The sequence below is a fragment of the Rhamphochromis sp. 'chilingali' genome (assembly GCF_963969265.1).
Source record: "Rhamphochromis sp. 'chilingali' genome assembly, chromosome: 14".
In the NCBI taxonomy this organism is placed as follows: Eukaryota; Metazoa; Chordata; class Actinopteri; order Cichliformes; family Cichlidae; genus Rhamphochromis; species Rhamphochromis sp. 'chilingali'.
This window is the reverse complement of record NC_137941.1, coordinates 35,820,110-35,842,795: the sequence shown is the minus strand read 5'-3', so window position 1 is coordinate 35,842,795 and position 22,686 is coordinate 35,820,110. Positions and strand designations below refer to the sequence as shown.

Here is a 22,686-nt window from a genome sequence, read left to right as displayed (position 1 = left end):
TCCTGTTCTAACATCTCTGAATCACAATACATAAAGAAAGGTTGGTGTGGAAACACTGGGCCTGTGCACAGTCCTGCCCTGATAGAAAACCTTGGGATGAATTTAGAGTGGAGACTGTGACCCTTCTCATCCAACACCACTGTCTGACCTAACAATTCACCTGATCAGAAATTCCCAAAAACACACTCCTAAACCTTGTGGAAAGCCTCCCACAAGAGTTAGAGCTGTTATAGCAGTAAAGGGTGGGCCAACATCTTATTAAAGCCTACGGATTAAGAATGGGATGTCTCAAGTCCATACGCATGTGAAGACATTTACATACCTGGCATCAAGAGTCTAAAGCAAAGTACAGTACAAAAGACAGGTGATGAAGAGGCTGCAGGTAAGGTGGAGCGGGTGGCAACAAGCATTAGAGGTGATTTGTGACTAAAGGAGAGCAGCAAGAGAGAGCGGTGAGGTTTACAAGATGACAGTGAGACCTGCTGGTTGGTTTGGGGACGGAGCTGGAGGAGGCAGAACTGAATATTTTCAGTCAAGGCTCCTGCGAGTGCCTTTGAATGGACTCATTTTTCTACGAAGGTTTGAACTTTGAGAGTGTCTAAACAAGAGAGAAAAGTGTGAAAATGTGAAGTTCCATGGTTGGAGTAAAAGAGGGAGACCGCAGAGATGATTCATGGATTTAATGAAAGAGGATATTGGAGGCTGAAGATTCTGAAGAACTGAAGAAGCTTCTCGGATGAGAGGTGAAACGTCTTCAAGCAACTTAAAGAAGTCCAGACGCTTTTCTTTCCAAGCTCCTGAGACTGCGATGACCTGGATGACTGAGAACCTTCACAGACAGGATATCAGAGGGTTGGGTGATAGGGGATGTTAGGGTTCGATGGAGGCAGATGATCTGCTCTGGTGACCATTAAAGGGGCCAGTCGAAAGAAAAGGAAGAAATGGTGACAATAAAGTAAGTCCAACGGTAAGTGCCCTGTAGTAGTAGCTGGCAGCTGCAACATATTATGCACATGCTTGTTACACTCATTCCAGCTATTTGACTGTGTCATGGTCCTGGGTCATTTTGACCCAGCGTTTTGTGTTTCCTTGAAGTTCATTTTTGTGCCTTGTGTTTATTCTGATTTTGTACTAGTTTAGGGTTGAACCTGAAGTTTAGTGTTTTATCAGCCCTACCTGTGTCTGTCCTTGGTGCTCTGTTCATGTCCCTGTGTTGTGTTGTAATTCAGTCTGTGTGTTTCCTGCTCTACTTTGAAGGCTCGTGTTCTGGATTTCCTGTTCTATTCTGAAGGTCTGTGTCTGTTGTCATTGTGTTCAGCTTGTGTCCTCCAGTCATCATGTGTATTCAGATCAGCTGTTCTTCCCTCCTGTGTGCGATTACCCGATTACCTTGTGTGTGTATATTTAGTGGGTGTCGGTCTGTGTTCGTTGTCGGCTCGTCTGTGTTCTATGGTGTTTCGTTCCTGTCGCTGTGGCTCTCTGCCCCGCACCCCTTTTGTATGCTCTCAGGTTTGTCATTTAGTTCTCCCAGTTTAGGTTTCTTCAGTTGTTTTGTCATGCCTCACTGCCTGTTTTTGCCACTCCACCACTTGTAAATAAACGTCACTCGAATCATCAGTCACTGCCGCATTTTGGGTCCTCCTTTTCCTCCAACACCGCACGGCTCACTCCGCCAGCCGTGACAGACTGTAGCTCAGGTGATAGAGCAGGTCACCTACTGATTGGTGGTTCGATCCCAGTTTCTGCATGTCCTTGGGCAAAATACTAACCCCATGTTGCTCTCCGATGTATCCATCAGAGCATGAATGTTAGATAGGAAGCACTTAGCGAACAGCTTAGGAGAAAGTGCAGGTGTGATTGGGTGAATGAACAAGTTTATGGCGTTATTTTTGTGCCACTATTCTGAGCGCACGTAAAAATAAATTGCAGGTGCAAGTGTTGCATTTTGTGGAGAAATTTATTTTGAGCTAAGAAAAGCTAAATTTGAGTGAACAAAATTCATTGCTGCGTGCAAAAAAATGTATTTCAGTGTTTGCTATTATCCACACACACACGCACGCACGCACGCACACACACGCACGCACGCACGCACGCACGCACACACACACACACACACACACACAACAGCAGCCCCTCTCATTCAGGTTTTGCACTTGCTCGCGCTCTCAATATTTCTGCCCGTGCACGCTCAACTCTTTACTGACGCGATTCGTCCCGGACTTCAGCTACAATGAAAAAGACACAAAGCTGGAGTTATTCTGTCTTTATGCTGTCAGCTGCCTCTTCTCCTCTCATTCTCCCCCCTCCCTCTCCTGTTGCTACTTCAATTATGAAACTGATCAATGATCAGCTGATCGTCTCTCTTGTTTGTTTATCTCCCACTTTGCGCCAGAAAGAGGAAACCAGCGGATGTCGCGTTAAACAGCAGCAGCACGTTTAAGCTTGATCAGCTGTTGTTAGAATTTATTTAATATTAATTTCTAGTATCAGCTGATGTTTGCTGGAGCCACAGCTGTAAAAGCTGCTGATCATGATATCGGTGTGGATACATGAAGGTGATACAAATCATACATATATACCAACAAGACTGTACATCACTGTCACAACAGCGTTTGTTGTAGTTCAAAGGCTTTATGGTTTTTCCTGTAATACCTGGTGGTGTAGTCGGTGATTTTTTGTCAGTTCAGCTTTATATATTATGTTTAACCCGAGTCAGCTGGTGGGTAACTTTTCTGAGTGGGTTTGAAAACATTAGAGCACTTATGCAAATATGTGATGTCTTGATGAATCGAGCAGATATTAGAAGTTTACACAGAAACATTCTCACATGAAAATATCTTAAAAGTTTATTTTGTGACCCAGACAGAGTAATATTTCAAACTCCGCCCCTCTGTGTTCCTCCGCCACTGCCTCGTTTGTAGTGATGTGTCGGTTGCAAACGAAATGGCTCTTAGAGCCGGATCTTTGACGTGAATGACGCGAGCTGTCTCCTTATTGCGAGCCGTGTTTTTTTTTTTTTTTCCTTTCTCTCACCCTCTCTCTCGCACTTTTTTCCGCTTCACTCCGCACGTGAGCCTTGTGCTTTGCGCTGAGCAGGGGGGGGGGGTCCTCTACAATACAGGTCGATCACTTCTCACTGGCCTATATCACCACAGGAATAGGCTGCAAATGTTGTGTTCAGTGGTCTTGAATCATCGCCTCCTGACCAATCATTCTGCAGGAAAGTGTTACCATATCTGAAAGATCCCTCAGACACGAGTACACAGACAGTAACGTTTTCAATAGCATGTAATGTCTTTGTGTTTCCTTTATGTGCATCAGTAAGAAATATAAATTCTTCAATTCAAATTTATCTCCTGATATTTTCATTTTGGCTCCAATTTTACAGCATCTTCTATAAGCTTTACATATGATGCTCAAATGCAACACCTATTTGTACAGTTTGCTCTTTCAGGAGGACTCCACTTTAAAGAATAAAAACACAAACGGAAACATAATTTAAAGAAATACTCAATTACAATTCATCACATACTCAGGTATCTGATAGCGCTGCATACGTCTGTTCACTTACACAGCAGAGTTACAGCTTTTCAGACACTAACCGATATTACAAACAAAAATGGATTAGATACACATTTTCAACAGTATCAGACTGCTGTCTGCTTCCCCCAGCTGACACACAACTTCACACAGCACTGCTGCAAACAGGCAGACACACAAACCTTCCCTCGTCAGCAGCTGGAGTAGCTGACCTGCACAACACTGAACAACACATCATAAGGAAATTTGAGAAGCCAGTAAATGTCCTGATTTAAATGTTAACATGTCTTGAGTCAGCTGATCTCAATGCGTCACGTGACAGGGTGAGGAAATGTCTCAGACTGGTTCATGTGATGAGGGTCATCAACCCTGTGAAGGGACAGCTCCCACCGGGGCTGAGATACCTGGGTCTCATCAGCGTTTGATCTTAGAACTGAAGAAACTTTTCAAGAAACTTAAAAATGTCCAGTCGCTTTTCTTTCCAAGCTCTTAGATTAGCTGCTCAACTACAACAGCACCTTCTAACAGCTACTGTGCTCCTGGTGCACATCCTAAGACTGGATTTAGAATAAAGCCTTTGCTAAATCAAACATTTGGCTGCGTCAGGTACCTTTGGCAGCAGCTAAAGGTACCTGTGTGTAAAAGTCACACCAGCCATCTGTTATTATTAAAATGGCAGGCAGTGGCTCTGGCTCATAATTAAACAAGAGAGCACTGCTCATCTGTAATGTTATAATTTTGATTGAACAGGTTAACAACATTATTTCTATCTAAAAACTGTTTATTTCTCTCTGATTGACGCTGATTCCTCCTAGCTGACATTAACATAGATCCAGAAGCACAGCAAACGGACTGCTTCTTATATAAAGCTTCTCTACTCTGAGCACTCAAAGCACTTTTACACAACTTGTATGGCGTTATTTTTGTGCCACTATTCTGAGCGCACATAAAAACAAAAATTGCAGTGTTGCATTTTGAGGAGAAATTTATTTTGAGCGAAGAAAAGCTAAATTTGAGTGAACAAATTCATTGCTGCGTGCAAAAACTGTATTTCAGTGTTTGCTATTATCCACACACACACAACAGCAGCCCCCCCTCAGTTTTTGCACTTGACGAAATGCAATATCCTAGAATCCATTTTGTCTAAAACTCAAACGAGTAGTGATGGGATTTCTGGCTCTTTTTAAAGAACCGGCTCTTTCGGCTCCGAACCGGGTCTTCAGGTTGTTTTGTTGCTTTAATTTATTTATTATTAATAATAATATAAAATTATGCACAAAAGGAATTACTAATGTAAAAAAAAGTGCCTTTATATATATATATATATATATATATATATATATATATATATATATATATATATATATATATATATATATATATATATATAGATATATATTAGGGGTGCAACAATACACAAAATTCACGGTTCGGTTCGGTACTTTGGTGTCACGGTTCGATATTTTTTCGATACAAAAAAATGTTCATGCCTTTTCAATTTGTCATTTATTAAAATTATGAATATATATTTTAACTCAAAAGTACAGTTTTTAAATTTAATGCTGCTGAAACAACAAAGTAATAATAAAAAAATCTATCTGATCGAGGAATCACTCATCTTTGGAAAAGAGAGTTTATTACAGAGAAATGGCTCTTTCCAAAATAAAAGCTATACTATCCGCTTCTTCTGGGCTATATTCTCAGCAGCATATTAAACATATCAGGTCCCCATAAGGAGAATCCTGTGCTAACGGCTGTCTAAATGACTCGGCTAAAGTGTGTAGCATGCGTGCTTGTTGTTTTTGTCTGCTTCCACTTGTCTTTGCACTAGGATGATGTCGGAGTAAATGTGCAGTCATATTCGTTGTGTTCCCACTAGTGCTTTCAGCGTTAATCTGAAATGACGTTAACGCCACAACACGGCAAATCTCCGTTAACGAGCTACCGCGGATCGCCCTGTGCGTGGGGCTGGACGGCGTCAACACGTTAACGAGCTAACTGCGCTAACACACTAGCTCCCACCCATGTAATTGAGCATTGCATGGCACATACTGTCTTACTTTAGTCCATGACGCGCTTACCTTCAGGGTCATACGTCACATGAAGACCAAAATAATTCCAAACGCCAGATCTGAATGAGGGTGGAGGAGGTTCAATTTGCCATGTTGCAACGAGCTTAGCTTCTGTCTTGCTAGCTTGCCCTGCGCTCAGTGGATCTGCACTCGGTGGATCTGTGCTCGACGATACATATGCGTACCAAACCGAAAGCACTGTATCGAACGGTTCAATATCGATACGAGTATCGTTGCACCCCTAATGTTTATATATAAATATTTACGGTGGCCCCTAGAGACAAAACACGTACAAACTCCAAAGCACATTTCTAGCATTAACTGAACTTCGAAACAGAGCTACCTAGATCACTTAAATTACACAACTGAAAGCATATGTGTATTGTTTGTGTATTTATACACAGGCACTCATATATATTCAAATAATTAAAAAAAAAAAAGTTCATTCACTTGTTACTACCACACACCAAATCCAGTCGTTGGTACTTGCTGGCTTGTGTAGCCACGAGGGAACCAAAGCTCAACACTGCACCCTAGCATCCTGGAGCACTTCTGTTGTGTTTGTACGTGCTGTGTGTCTAGGGGCCACCGTAAATATACTTTTATTCATTCACTCCACATAAAATGTAATAAACAAATCATGTAATACAAAAACCAACTATTCACATTTCAACTTTTAACTATTTAAATTTTCAGCTTTTTCCTTTCACATATTTAAAGTGAAACAACACAAAACACTGCAAACCACAACACAATTAAATATAAATTAAAATATGAAAACAAAAAGAAGATGCATATTCTCTGTCATATGGACCTGCATGAATAAACTTTCTGAATCCTTTATCATCTGCAACTGAAAATAGTTGTGGATGATTACTATACCTTTCTAATGTGACATTGTTGTCCCTGGCTCTCTCTCTCCCTCCCGCTCTGTTCCTGTGCTACTGAGTGTTTAATTCTGCAGTTAACTGAATAAGACAGGATCCTGCTTCATACAGACCGCAGCCCTCATGCTTCTCACGCTTGTGCTTGGAATCCTGAAGGTCCCAGAACATATTTCACAAATGTGTGTGTGTGTGTGTGTGTGTGTGTGTGTGTGTGTGTGTGTGTGTGTGTGTGTGTGTGTGTGCTGAGTAATGTGGGAAAACCAAAAACACTCCTGGCTCTAATCTGAGGTAAAAGTCCTTGTAAAGGTTGTAAATGTGATGCTGTTCTTTGGAAGATACGCTCTCTTAAATTGAATAAAATGCTGTTAGTGCTGACAAAGTGTCCCGTGTAGGCAGAAACCTCCGTGGATCCTACCAGAACCAGATCAGACAAATTGGTTTTTAGTGTCGTTGACTACCGTGCACGAGTGTGTGAGCTGGAGTGATCAGACGTGTGTGTGAGTGTTGTGCTGAGTCAGCACCCTCCAGATGGCATCGCTGCATGCGTTTGGCATGCACCACAGATGATGTCATCACCCTCAAACAGACGCTTTGATGTGATTGGTTCATCTCAAATGAGTCAGATGGTGTCGATGGATGAGAGAAAAATAAAATATGCAGTCAGTTTATTATCAAGCTAATACTGCAGTAACAGACCGCTGTGTGCGCCTCGAGTACAACCACGTGGTGCTGCCTCGCAGAGTCTCTGTGATGTGATCAAGCAAAGTAAAAATGCAAATAATTCAACAGCCAAAGAAACCTTCATGAAGGAAGGACACACACAAGCGTGACACACATGAAACTGCTTTTTGAGGGTAAATACATGCAAGGACGAACATATTCAAGCTCTTACATAATTTCCTTAGTAGATGTGAGTATTTTGTTTTTATGGCCTTCTAACCAAGGATGCACGTGTGTTACTGACAGCCTTGAGACTTTAGGAGGAGGAAAAGGTTTTTGTTATCATGGTGGACTCAGTCAGCAGGAAAGAAATCAGGAATGATTAGACTGATGAACAGGCAGACACGACTGCCTCTCTGTCGAGGTGGGTCAACAGATTCTATATTGATATGTAACAATAACAATTATGACCTGTTTCTTCTGTAAAGTCTCTGCTGGCACCTCTCTCTCTCACACACACGCACACACACACACACACACACACACACACACACACACACACACACACACACACACACACACACACACACACACACACACACGAAACACACACACACACACACACACACATACACACACAGGGTCAGCATAAAAAACAGAAGACATTTAGCTTTTCACTGATACAAACTCAAACTCAACAGTGTACATATTTGTGTTTAAAGCAATATTTCCACCAACTTTGAAATAAATCAGAGAAATGCTGCTTGAAAAATGCAATGAACAGACAAACACAGATTTATTGAATTATAACAATTCTATTCAATTCAGTTTTATTTACACAGCGCCAAATCACAACAACAGTCGCCTCAAGGTGCTTTATATTGTAAAGTAGACCCTACAATTATACATACAGAGAAAAACCCGTATGACCCCCTATGAGCAGCACTTTGGCAACAGTGGGAAGGAAAAACTCCCTTTTAACAGGAAGAAACCTCCGGCAGAACCAGGTTCAGGGAGGGGCGGGGCCATCTGCTGTGATTGGTTGGGGTGAGAGAAGGAAGACAGGATAAAGACATGCTGTGGAAGAGAGACAGAGGTTAATAACAGATATGATTCAATGCAGAGAGGTCTGTTAACACATAGCAAAAAGGAAAGTTTCCACTGTGGACGTATCCAAGCAGGATTAAATAAGTAGGTTGGCAGCTAATATGAGAGCATTGTGAGCATTGCCAGTTACGTTTACACAAGTATTGTGCTACCTGACTGATGGCTAAAACTTACCTGACAAAACTTCCTGCTTACCTCCAGCTACATCAAGAAAAGCACCAATTTTTATCATAGAAATCAGAGGATTCACACACACAGTATCGTCTCGTCCTCATTTCTGTCCTCTGTGCCTGGTTGGATGCCTCGTTCGTCCCGTCCACACGGGTACTTATTCTAGTGTGTTGTTTGTGTGAAACACCGATAAACTGCCACGGCCTGGCAGAAGCCACTGGAAACAATGAAGTACAGTGTCGTCATAACACGAGTGTAAAACCATCAGGAGTCATTGAGGTGAAGATGTCTTTCCTGCTTGGACAGATTTAAAGCCTCCAAGTGAACTTTCTAAAGTCTATTCACCCAAGATAGTTGGAAGCTGCTCAGCTGCAGATACCTTGCAAGACAAACACTGACAGAAATGTGATCATACATATTTCTTTTACTTGAAACATGTTGCCCAAGTGGAAACAAAGGTTATTCAGATAAAAACAAAGAAATAAAACAACACTCTATTAATCACGTTTCTTGCTTTTTTCCAGCAGCTGTCCCTTACCGAGCAGCAGCGTCCCTGTGGAGAATACATCATCTCCTGCTTCTGTCTTAGTGCGACCTGAGTGTGGTGGCTGGAAAGCACTTAGCTTGTACTAGCTCTCACTCTGCTCTGAGCATAGTTATGAGAGAGCAGTGTGTGGTTTGTGTTGGAGGACTGATGGATGTGGTTTTCCTCTGCAGGGAACACTGGAGGCGAGGCCATTAATATGTGCTTGTGTTCAAATGCACATGTGTGCGTATGTGAGAGGCTCGCGCTGGAAACCTACCCTGCTCTGTTTTACGCAGGTAATCTGTTGAAATAATGAGACAACAATAAGTGATTTATGTTCAGTGTAATGCTGTTAGTTATGGAGCAGCAGGGCACGTGACATTATAGTGAAATTACACAACTATTGAATGCTGTGGTATAAATCAGACAGCTCTGATTTCAATTAGAATTGCCTGTGAAAGAAGAACCATTCATACATGACCTTCATCACAAGTTCATACATTTTCAAATTGTGCCAAAGTGTCACTTTGGTAAAACTTATCTCAGAACAGACGATTTATAGTCAAACAAGAAGGACATTAGTCAATAATAACATGATAATAACTGTATTTCATACAAACTGTTTCCACAGGAGCTTATGAGGAACCAATAATGGGAAAACCTGCACAAAGTACTATAAATGTTGCCATTCCTCAAACATTATTATGTTGGTTTTAACTAGAAAATGAATATAATGAATACGACACCACAGTGTTTGGGATTATGAAGCCAAACGTGATGATATTGGGAAGTGGCGCTAAATGATAGAATTAACTACAAGGGCAATGGAGAGGTCCTCTTCAGCACAGCTACAGACATGGTGTACTTGTGCTGAAGTACAGATACTAGTGTTAAAAAATACTCAAGTTGAAGTACTGATTCAACTACTTTACTTGAGTAAAAGTGAAAACGTACTGACTCAGAGTAAGAAAGTGAAAGTAGCTCCTTGAAGAACATTTCTACCACCTATTTCTATGCAAAGCTACCTGAACCTTGTGCTATATTAATGTAATAATAATATGAGTAGATTTGAATACAAACTTTATTTGACTCTTAATTTTAATTCCAATGAAGGCACTCAGCTTGAATCTATTAAGTAGAAGATGAGCAGAAAAAAAAGAAGGAAAATCAAAATGATCTGTATTTTCTGCTGCTCCACTGTAGAGGGTGACTTTAGCTCTAACAGGAAAATGAGAAGGGACGAGTTAAAGTGGATCCAGCAGGTGTGGAACCCCAAAATCAGCTGTTGTGGCTCAGGGTGGGAAATAAAGTTGGTATGAAAGTGGAATTCAGTCAGTGCATCTGAGCATCATCAGCTTAACTTCATATGAATCTCTGCTACACTTGATGTAACCCAACTATGACCATAAGCACCACAGTCACTGTGCAGCAGTCACACTCTGCTATTTACTGTAAATCCATCACAGTGCAGCAAACTCACCTGTTCATCCTGCAGAGGGCTTTCATGCAAATGTAGGTTATGAAACTTTCTATATGTGTAGCTACAGAGACTTGAATTGTTTTAACATCAGGTTCAAACATGCTATGTTTCAGTTTAGGACGCTGTCATTTCTGGAGTCCATGGGGACTCACTTGGTTTTAAAGCCAGCCTCAAGTGGCTGCTAGAGGAACTGCAGTTGTTGGTGCTAATGTTTTGGTTTTATTGTTCCACCTTGGAGGCTACAGCTTGGTTTTGATGTTGTTACGACCCGGCTCAAAGCCGCAACATAAAAAAAAGGAGACGAATACCAGAGTATGGGTGAGAAGAGGTTTTATCTTAAAATGGAAAACCAGGTTGGCTAAAATGGCTGATGCCACCAAGGCAAAGACAAGTGAACTCTCTGGGAGCTTGCCTCAGGTATGCTTTTATCCACACCTGACTAGGTGTGGCCAATTAGCACCAGCTGGAAACATTGAGGAGATTAGGGGATGCAGAGGCACGTAACACCTCCTCCCTCAATAGGGTTCCTCTAGGACCCCTAAATTTATTAAAAGCCCCTCTGAAGCCTTCATCCCTCAAAAATAAGCTTGAGCACTTTATTACCAGCTCTCCTTAGTACTAAATACTCACATTTCTTTAGTTGGCATCTTTAAGCATGGATGCCCCTACATGAGGATCTGAAGTTACCACACTGAACACACACAAAAAGTACCATGTGACCAACACAAAGGAGTACAACAGTCACAAACCCAAAATGATTATTCAGCCTGTTACAACACAAAATGAAAGCAGCCACGAATAACCACACACGGGCAGCACGGTGGCACGGTGGTCAGCACTGTTGCCGCACAGCAAGAAGGTCCCGAGTTCAATTCCACCATCAGGCCGGGATCTTTCTGTGTGGAGTTTGCATGTTCTCCCCGTGTTTGCGTGGGTTCCCTCCGGGTACTCCGGCTTCCTCCCACCGTCCAAAGACATGCAGCTTGTGGGGATAGGTTAATTGGATAATCCAAATTGCCACTAGGTGTGAGTGTGAATGGTTGTCTGTCCCTGTGTGTTAGCCCTGCGACAGACTGGCGATCTGTCCAGGGTGTACCCCGCCTCTCGCCCTATGACAGCTGGGATAGGCTCCAGCGCCCCCCGCGACCCTGAAAAGGAAAAGCTGAAAATGGATCATTAGTAGATTGATGGCACAGGAATATAGGCTGGCAGGAACACAGGTGGAAGGACAGCCTTCTTAGAGTCTAACAACTTTGTAAATTAACAGTGCCTCTAGATGCACTGAACTGTTAATCTAGATGCGAAATGCGTACATAAGATATTATTGAAATGTGAAATAGGTGTCTGTGTAATGGAGTTTTCAGCACATATGGGAAAAACTGGACAGAACCATGATACTGATATGATGGGTTTTGTCTACTGTATCTGCTAAGCCATTTATATATCACGTACTAATATCAGTAGAGCCAAATACCAAAAAGTGAGTCTTGTAAACTCAGTTTCACCAATCAGTACTATGTGCTCTGAGTTTATTCTGATTCACACCGACCTGATATGTTGTTTTTAGTTTTGTATTAGCATTACTCTTACCACTTTCTGCTAACAATGTGTAATACTACCACAAGATTAGTGGGACTCAAAGAGTTCTACTGCATGTTGTGCATAAAGTGTTTGAAAAATATCAAAAATGTGATCTTTGGTAACACAGTTGCATAAATATGGTGCACAAACATGAAGGTCAGTCTGTCTAAGTACAGTATGGTGTGTTTGCTCTAACTAAAAAACCCTTACAGTGGGGATGGGTATCGTTTAGGTTTTATCCGATACCAGTGCCAAACCGGCAATGTTCCCTCTAAGCTGCGCACTGCTGCCACGGTCTCTGCGCAGAAAAAATCTGCGTTAAAATAAAAAAAATAAAACCTGAATTGACCCTGTGCACGAGAAAATGCTAACTTCCTGGTTTGAGACCGGATGTGGGGTTGTGCATTTCCGGTAGCTTTTCTTTGCGGTCAATGGCTACTGCGAAGATATCCTCCAAAATCATGTCCAAAACTCGAAAACGGAAAGATCGCGTTAAGTTACAAAGAGCAGAAGGTGGGAACACTCACCGCTGCTGTGTCATAAAAAATCTAATGATCAATTTTGACGTTTAAAGAGTTTAGATCAATCAGTTGTTTACATCACTCAACACAAGCAGAACTGCATCACTGCAGCAGAAGACACATCGTCCACATTCAGAAGCACATCTCTGTGTAGTGACTGGTCTCATGATTTAAACAGGCAAATGTTCAGCATTCCTCATGTGCCGACACCGGTGTTTCATCGGTGTCTCATAGTGGACAGAAATTATTTTTTGGAGTGGCACAAATAATTTGTGTGGCATCAGATTTGATGCAGAACAGCTGATTGTTCTGTAAATAGTTTGAAATGTTTATTTTAAAAAACGCCTTGGCTGCATTTTTAGGTAAACAGCTGCAAAAAACTTTGTTGTTTGCAAAACTCAGTTTCTTTTTTGAAGAAGTAACTATATAATTAATTACCCAACATTGGTCATTATATATTATATTTTGCAGACAGAGTTACAGACTCTCTCCCAGACCACAGACTCATAATACAAGTCAGAGCTTCATACAAAAAAAAGAAAGTTGTGTTTTCAAAATTGGAGTTCAAGTTATTTTTACTTCCAATAGTGTTAACATGCTACACAGGTGATGAACAAGATTGTTTTAAATTTTCATTGTAAGTGGGCTAAAGCAGTTACTTAAAAGTAGTCTAACATAAATGCTGTAATTTGATTACTTTAATAAACATGTAACTTGGATGATTCGATGCTGGCGTGACCACAGTGCACACGTCTGCTGTCGCTCCCAGTGGTCCAAGGGACGCTCAGGGAGACACATGAAACATTACAGGGAACATTGCAAACCGGTACTTTTGAAACGGTGCCGGTTTTTATTTTTAGTAGTCTCTTTTTTTCTGCAAAATGATAACCAAGTTAGCCTTTTCTGTTGATACAACATACCTGCTTTGGTTGGAACCGGTGCTTAAACAATGAAAAACACAAACTTTGTCCTAAAACCTCTCATGTTTAGCTGTTTTTTTGTAAAAAGATACCAATGATAGCCTTTCCTGCAGCTATAGGGCATATATGGTTTCACTCTATCAAACAAGAAGACAGCCGCATGTAACTACGACGCTGTTTGCTAGTTCACCTTACATGCATTAATGTAATAACGTGGTTAGCCTGCTCAACGTAAATTACACACGAACAACATTAAGCTACTCACGCAGAGAAGAACGGCTGCTGCTGCATCATCATCCTCATCATTTCTGCTACACTGGCAGGGCTAGGGGCCAGGACTCTACTCTTCGGGTTCTTGGGGGATGTTGCTAACTCGGTGCATTTCTCGGCTTTTAAAAAAACGCTATGCGTCGCCAGGTGTTTCATCAGATTCGAGGTGTTACCTCCTTTGACAGTATCACAGTATCAGCTTAAAGCACTTGTTGCAGGCTGCTGAGTTTGCATCTTTTGCTGTGAAGTACAGCCAGACTTTTGACCGCTTCGCCTTGGGCGTTTTTAATCTGTAGCTCTGCTCTAAAAGAACGTACGTACCTGGGCCCGCCTACTATCCTCGGAAATGTAAAATGATTGGCTAGAATCCAAAGTGTATCACAGCTCAGGAAAAAAAAAAGCCTCAAACGGCCCTTATAACCTCAAACGGTGATCTAACATCTTTGTAGCAGAATCTTTGTGAATGCGTTGTGTCTGTGAAGGTTCTCAGTCATCCAGGTCATCATAGTCAAAGGAGCTTGCAAAGAAAAGCGTCTGGACTTCTTTAAGTTGCTTGAAGACGTTTCACCTCTCATCCAAGAAGCTTCTTCAGTTCTAAGGTCAAATGGCGGAGAGTCCCAGATTTAAACCCAGTGGGAGTTTCCCCCCAAAGAGGGACAAAAGGACCCCCAATGACTTGTGAATGTGTTGTTGACCTGATTCGGCTCACAGCCTTGTGCAGCCTTATTTCTTCCAGAGTACCTATGTGACACATCACTGAGAGCTCTACTTCCTAAGACATCCCTGTCGCTTGGAAACTTTATGCCAAGAGCTTGTTAAGGACTTTAACACAAATGGACAAATAGATCCAAACAGCTGATGTAACCCAATCCTGCCAGCGAACACATGCCAGCGTGACAGGATGGAAATGGGACTTTCATCTGATGGTTAGAATGCCAACTGATTGATTTGGAAAAGGGATAATTACTGCTCAGCCAAACTTTTAGGGATTCAGTTTCACGTTGCATAAGTTTCACATGTAAGCGTAGCGGCATTAAACACGATAGACACCACCATGTGTCGCTGTGGCAACACGTGAAGCTGAGGCAGCTGTTGCCAGAGTGCTGATAGCTTCACCTGTTGTGAAGACACACAAACTCAGCGTGTATGTGAATGCGTGTTATACTACGGCCTTTCACAGTCGTGCACATGACAGGTTTTGCATAAAGCTGTTGAACTGGCTGATTGTTATTTAAAACTATTAGAGCACGCATACAGGCTGTCGTCCTGATACACATCAGGCTCCTGTGCTCATCTGGGAAATGAGCCTGTTTGGTGTAATAACTGAAATGAACGGTCATTGTACTGTGGTCCCTGAAAGCATCCTCTGTGTCACCTTCACTGTTTGCTGAGACTGTCTGGACAGTTACTACGTGAACAGACTTAAAGCTGTAAGTGTCTGAATGCTGATATCGCTGCTACATTTCAGTAATCAGTGCTTACTGTGAAGCTGCCTGTGAGTTGGTTTAGTCCACGTCATGTGTGCATGGTGAAGGAAACAGTATGAAGATTTTCAACTGTGCTGCATGTTGACCTTTAACATCTAAACATCTGGAAGAGTCCAGCTATGCCTGTGTGTGTGTGTGTGTGTTAAGAATAGACCAGTGACATCACTTCCTGGCTGTGTGACGTTGAACACTGTAGTGAAGCATGTTTCATGATGGAACCTGTGTATTTTTTTCCATATGTGCATAGTTCCTGTTTCATGTGTGCTGGCAAGTTTTTAGTGTCTTCCTGGTTACCTGCCTGGCAACCATGACTACTGGTTAAATACATGAACCAAAGTAGGGCTGCAAGAATCATCGTCTAGATACTTTCAATAGAAAATGACTTTAAATGCTTTACAAACTCATTCTTTCACTTGCAGAAATAAATCCACAGACACACACACACACAAAAAGAGGTGAACGTGAACACACACCAAATCAACCAGGAGACACAAAACTCTCACAACTCTTCTTTCCTCAGTCAGAGGAATGTCACAAAGCCTCCAAGAAGACAGAGCCATAGTTTAGATTTATACAATCTAAACTATGGTATAAACCAGCGGTCCCCAACCCCCGGGCCTCGGACCGGTACCGTGAGTCATTTGGTACCGGGCCGCGAGAGTTGAGACTAAGGTGTGAAATGTATGGTTTTCGGGTTTTTATCATTTACTCGGTTTTCCTGGGTCTTTTCACGTGTGTTATGAATAAATCTTCTTTTTTCGGTACCAGTACTGGTTTTATTTTGTTGTATTTATCCGCGACACCTTAAAGGCCGGTTCGTGAAAATATTGTCGGGCATAAACCGGTCCGTGGCGCAAAAAAGGGTGGAGACCGCTGGTATAAACCGTAAACGGTAGTGGTAGCGCATGTTGATGGTGTCATCAAGTTGAGCCTGTTTTGATCGAAAGCATCGCAGCGGCTGCAAGCATTGAGCTAACATGTGGGGAGGAGGAGGAGGCGCTCATAAAGAAGACCGGTGCAACGTCAGTCATATGCACCTGGTTTGGGTTTAAGCAGTCAGATGTTAAGCAGCAAAACATCATCTGCAAAATATGCCACACAACAGTAATAGGGAAGAGACGAAGCACGTTTTGGAATATGAGGAAAGCCAAAAACTGCGCTTCCTCCACTTCCGTAACATTGATTCCTTAATGTTGAATTCTCTCACAGCGGCTCTGTTCCCATGTTGTTGCAGTATATTAATGACTAACTTTGTATTGTGGATGGATTATCTCAGTTGTTCTCCTGACTGGAGTTTGGTCTGTTTACAGCATCCTGCCATGCGATTGCATTTGTGCCTAACCATCAGGAACCCTCACGTTAACTTTTATCGAGTGGAAAAAAGTTAGCGTTCATCCTCCAGCTTCACTGTGTTTATGTTATGCTAACATAGCTGTTTTGCTAGCGGTCACATAGCACATCATTATATACCAGCTAGCCCAACTTCAGTAACCCTACAAACGTCACTGCTGTTTAGTTTTCTGTCTTCATTTATGTTGGAAGTGATAGCAGAGCTGTACGTTTGAATTTCTCAGAACAGTCAGAACATGCTATATCAAGTTTAGGTGGAAGCTAGCGAGCTAACTTCCTGCTAACTTCTAACTCTGTTATATTTAATAAATCCTGTTTTCATGGATGCCTGGATGTTTAACTTCATAGTTACACCTGGTAAAGCAGCAACGCTGATCATTTTATTAAAGATGAAAGAATTTAGACAGTTTTTAACTCTCAGTGATGCTGCAGTGTTTGTGTGACTTTTGGGACCTGAAGATACGGTATACAGGAGAAAAGAATATATGGCAATATATATCATTACCGCACATTCTTCACATTATGCTGCAATATGGATTTCAGGCCATATCGCCCAGCCCTGAAGTGGGTGCCTTTTTAATGAAAGGTGGAGTCACAGTCACAAATTAGCATCTTGCCAGATGAGCAATTATCACCAACATAGCCTTCCAAGTTTAATCCATAAATTTTGGCAGCAGCAACAGAATGCTTTGAAAAAGTGTGTGTGTGTGTGTGCGTGCATGGGGGGTGTTGGTCAGTTTCCTCTAATCCGGTTGTTAAGTGATGATGAACCCTGCTTCTGGGTCCAAATGTTCATTAAGTTTGTCTTAATGTGTTTCAATGCTTTGTATCTTGTTCTATCTGAAGCTGAGTACCCTTCATCAACATTTGAGTTTTTGCCAAGGTTCGTATATTAATTCAATACAGTCCTTTTTTAAATGCAGACTTTGTTGTAGGGATGACCAAAATCTCATATCCCGATATAAAACATCTATCGTCCGATAACGATATAAATCACAAAAATGTAACATTTTCTGTAAACTCTGTGAATCTCGGGCAGGTGAAGTGTTTCCTGCTGGGCGTCGTGTAGCTGGAGTCGAGTGTTTTAACCGACGCATGAAACGATACATTTTTTGACATAAGTTGTAACGGCCGCCGTCTCGTTTTTTACTTCTCATCCGTAAATAATCTGCATCTTTCAGGTGATTCAGTTTATTTTGAAAAGTCTCAACAGGATCTTGAGCTTTATTGTGAAAGGTTTATGTGGAACACGCAATGGTGTTACCGTCGCTGTTGCTAACGACAACCCATTAACAAAACAGTCGCTTGTCCGTCCGTAGTGTGGTTATATTAAATATAAGAGAAAGATTGAACTTTACGAAATTAATAATAACTACAGTGACATCAGAACATGAAAAATATTGCTGTAAACAGTTTATTTTGCGACACCACGAAACAAATGATAGCGTAAAATGAAACGATAGACGTTTTTATATTGTCATCTGATATATATCGTTATATCGAACAGCCCTACTTTGTTGTGCTGTGCCTGCCCTTCAAATTGAAATTTCAGTTCACTTAACTTAAACACAACGCACACATCTTCTTCCATTAGTAGCAGCTAGCAAATGTTTCAGGTGGTTTCTGGATAATTTCAGTGTAACTGTAAGGACGCACACATGCACACATAAATGCATATTAAACAGCCACATGCTTCTGTAACCACAGCTGTGTCACTACCATAGAATGACATGAGATGAGGAAAACTCACGTTAGATTAAAGGTGTGTGACAGACTGAAAGCATGAAGACGAGCCACCATCAAACCAACCATGCCCGACACTTATGGTTCATTTTCACACTTGTTGTTCTGCACCTACTCAGACTGATAGTGACATGAACAACATAGTACAAGGTCACACTCTTTGGTCATCATCTTTGTCTTTTTGGAACACCTGCATAGAAAAGCTTCCAAAACAAAAACCAAAATATATGAGACTTAATTAAACATGTAACAACTTCTAGTTCCTGAAAACGTGTGTATTTAGCTCTTGGTTGAAACAAAACCCAGTCCTAAGAGCCTGGGGCAGAGCTTTTGGTTTGAATTTCATGCTCTGATGGTCCCAGTAAGTTCAAACCAGAGTGTGTCGCGTTGCTGCAGGACACTGTGGTAGCTGTGCTCATTATCTGTTGCCTTGAATTCAGCATAAATCTCCAACACATTGCCCAAAAGTGTTTCACGGCACAGGATAAAAAACAAATGGGTTAATGTGGCCAAAGAAAGACAGAAGATGCTGAGTATGTACTGGTTTTATGCACAAAATAAAGTCCGTATTCACCGAATAGAAGAAGAAACACATCCAGTGTACCTCCATGATGGATTGGACTGTACCACAGTACTTGGCAGCTGTCTCTCTTTCCCCATCTTTTTGTACATACGTCGTTGCTACTTTTGAAAAAGTAACTGCCGCAGAGGATAACATCTTTTGTCTAAGGTGCTGTCTAATTGCATTGGTGATTTCAGTGTGTCTCTGTGAGCCTGCTGGATAGGCTGACTCGCTGCACACGCTCGCTTTTATAGACAGCTGAGTGGAAGATTCATGTTCACAACTGCTGCATTGTTTTTCTTTGCCTTCATGTGCTCATTTTTCAGCAGTTTAGGCAATTACATACATTAGGTATTGCTTTGCAATGCAGCAGCCATAGAGTTTGTTCTTTGTTAACTACGCTTATCCAAAGTAGTTCAAAATAACACACGATGATCCAACTCAAGGGGCAAGCTTCTGCTAACATGAGCACAGTAATGACAGTTAAGGCTGGGTGCACTACTCAAACTGTGAGTTTTAGTTATTTCACAATAAAAGCTCTCTGCAGTTGTGAAGTGAGCCCCCATCTTTGGGTCCTGCTGGCAAAGGGATAAGAACGACAGTGCCATGCACAGCTGTGGAGTTGAACTCTCAGGCTGAAGAAATAGGCTATTAGTCTGTTTTAGATACTTTCAGTAGGAAATTACAAAATCTATATTATTATAACTATTATTAGCAAACTTCATTCATTTGTTGCACAGTCGCAGTCTTCAGCCATTCAGGTTTAAGTGATACAATTAGTGTTAGATAGTATTAGTGTGTGTGTGTGTGTGTGTGTGTGTGTGTGTGTGTGTGTGTGTGTGTGTGTGTGTGTGTCAGCAGTTACAGAAGAGCCAGAATACATGATAGTATGACAACCAAAGCACGGAGTACATCTGAATAACTAAGGCATGTTTGTTTCAGCAAAATTTTGTTTTTGTTTTTTTACATTCTCATTTTAATACCTTTGTTTGGGGGGGGGGGGGGGGGGGGGGGGGTTGTAGCGTCTCCACACACTGTTCTGCAAACCATAATTTTTATTAGATCACAGCGAGGCAGAGACACAGTGTTCATGCAAACGTTTGCACAAATATTTGGTAAGATTAGGCCATATAACAGCTCAAGAGCACGCTCAGTGACAGACTGAGATTACCCACAATGCACCACTGAATGACACAGGAAATCATTCCTGACTGTGGTCATCTCCCTGTAAACTCCATCTAACACACTGCAATAGTTACACCTTTCTGCACACGCTCTACAGTAACACAGCAAATGACAAAGTTCACAGGTTAGAGTCAATGTCAGTCATATATATTCTCACCTCTGTAATATTCATATTGATAGTGATTTGTATAGATTACTGCTATCTGTTAAATCTGTAACATATTGTATTATGCAGTCAGCTCAGTCTGTTACTGTTGCTGTCTTGGAGCGACTGTAAGCCACATCATTTCCTTAGCGATTAATAAAGTATGCTGATTCTGAATTAGGGATTCCTGGTTAGACATCTCACACGTGCATACCACCAGTCAGGTAATCTTGTGATCATGTCTCCAAAAACACGCCAAGCTACATCACCCCCGACCTAAACCCACACATGTCTGCTGGACATCCTAAAAACATCACTTAGAAATGAACACACATATGTACTCAGTTTACAGCAATGCTTTAGTTAATTCAGCACAGAGGTTTAAGAAAATGCAAACATCATCATTTACACAAATTATATGTCAAACAACGTTGGACGTTGTTACTCGACACTCGTGTCACATTTGTCCGTCTGAAAGTTTTTACTAAAGCAAGATAAGAAACAAAAAGAGAAAGTGTTACATAAAAATAATCACGTAACCATGAACATAAATGTTGGGCCAGCTCTGTGTAAAGACGTCCATCACAGGTGTCTAAGGTTGTTTGATTGCTCGGACGAAGAAACCCTCGCTCACCATCATGTGCTCAGCAAATGATCAAAATCTCCTCCCATAAGAAAAGTGAAAAGCATCAGCACATTTGACAGTTTCCTGTGTGTTTCCCCTCAGAAGGACAGATGAGTAGGGATGGGTATTGATAAGATTTTAACGATTCCGATTCCATTTTCGATTCTGTTTAACGATTCGATTCCTTATCGATTCCTTATCGATTCTCTTATCGATTCTTTTTTTTTTTTTTTTAAAGGAGAACACTAAAGTCGATTAGCTTAGAACTGTGTTTTATATCTTCTCTTTGAACAAGATAGAAATTTAGGAGTAACATGGCCTTACAAACCCAACAGTGAGATCTTAAGAGATCCAGCCTACGGCTCTTCAATGGGTGTCACAGGGTCCCCAGGAAAAAAAATGTATATGTAAAATAATAAAATAAATATTCTCCTGTAGCAATAACAAAGTTTAACATAAATTATTCTGTAGCAATTACACAAGAATATCCAGTAATGTCCCTGCCTACAATTAAACACATTCACTTACCAAAGTGAAATCGGGGGCATCTGCTGTGGCAAATGGGTGCAAGCCTTTGACCACAAACTTAGACACTGCTCGGTGACATTCGTCTATCCTGCCTGAAAGGAGACGCTACCGGTAGACTGCAGCGAGAACTGCCAGCATCTGAGCCAGCCAGACTCTGTCTGTCTCATCATGGTTATCTAAATGCAACGCACAGTAATAGCAGGTTTTGTAATAAGGTAAATCGCGCTAACCTAATATGCAATGCTAATTGATTAGTTACCTGCAGTATTAACGGGAGAGGACGTGGAAACGCTACCGCTGCTGCTGGGTTGAGCTTCGCTAGTCCGGAGCGGATCAAAAACACGACATTCGTTGAAAGCAATCGCGTGTTTTTTGAGCAAATGCTTTTGCATATTCGTAGTGTTTCCTCCCTTTGATGAAATCTCTACTTTGCAAGTATTGCACGTTGCCCTGTTGTCATCCTTTCTCATAAAGTGTAACCAAACTTTTGAGCGTTTGTGCCGCTCAGGCGCCGTGTTTCCTACTGGGTAAAAGACGCTACTCAACGTGATGACGTCATTCGGGGCGACTGGAATCGATAAGGGAATCGTTTTTAAAAGTGGCAAACGATTCCAAGGAATTGAAACAGTGGGAACCGGTTCTCAACAAGAACCGGTTTTCGATACCCATCCCTACAGATGAGTGTTACGTCCTTACACACACTGGCTTCCTCTGCTGTATGTTTAACGGTCTGAAGAAAACGCTGCTGATCTTGGCAGCACACTCGCTTCTCTCTCTTCTTTGCCTCGTTTCCTGGAGCACAACCTATTTTTCTGTTCCAGTCCTGTGAATATAAAGACATAAATCCAGAGTCATCTGTTTTGGTCTGACTTCATTACAGGACATTCAGCTTCACAGAACTTGGCCAAGTTGTTTCTTGACGCGATCACCTGTATAAGGTTATTGTTTGACACATCTATGTTTCCTCTAAGTTACAAACACCCATGTGTTGTGGAAAAGAAGCTTATTTATAATATCAGTGGCTAACACTGTCTGCGATGCTAACAGTCTGTCAGTATTTGGAAATCACGTGGTGTTCTTGTTTGGTCCTCCGTACATGTTTATGTATCTGACACATTGAAATCGTAGTTTTCAGTAGACCAGCTTGCCTTAAGCCGACTAATTAGCCATAACCACACAGCCTATCACTGCTTCTGTTACTGCTAAGCACTCTTAATAAAAACAGACACTATTAAACTAAACTGTCTAACATAGCAGTAATGCCCTTTCACGGACATGTTGTGTAATCTTCTTAACGCAGCATTTCTGCCAGCTTAGTACGAGCCT

At 41.5% G+C, this 22,686-nt stretch overlaps 1 protein-coding gene across 5 annotated transcripts in view; it reads left to right on the top strand.

The window, feature by feature from the left end:
* The window catches only part of kalrna (kalirin RhoGEF kinase a), a 153,687-nt gene that overhangs the window by 21,848 nt on the left and 109,153 nt on the right, over positions 1-22,686 (top strand). For 2 of the 5 annotated variants that reach the window (XM_080903834.1, XM_080903835.1), the window contains exon 2: positions 9,155-9,259. The exons of the other annotated variants lie outside the window; for them this stretch is intronic. In XM_080903834.1, coding sequence (XP_080759960.1) covers positions 9,155-9,259 — 105 coding nt within the window. The remainder of the gene's footprint in view (positions 1-9,154; positions 9,260-22,686) is intronic. 5 annotated transcript variants of the gene reach the window in all.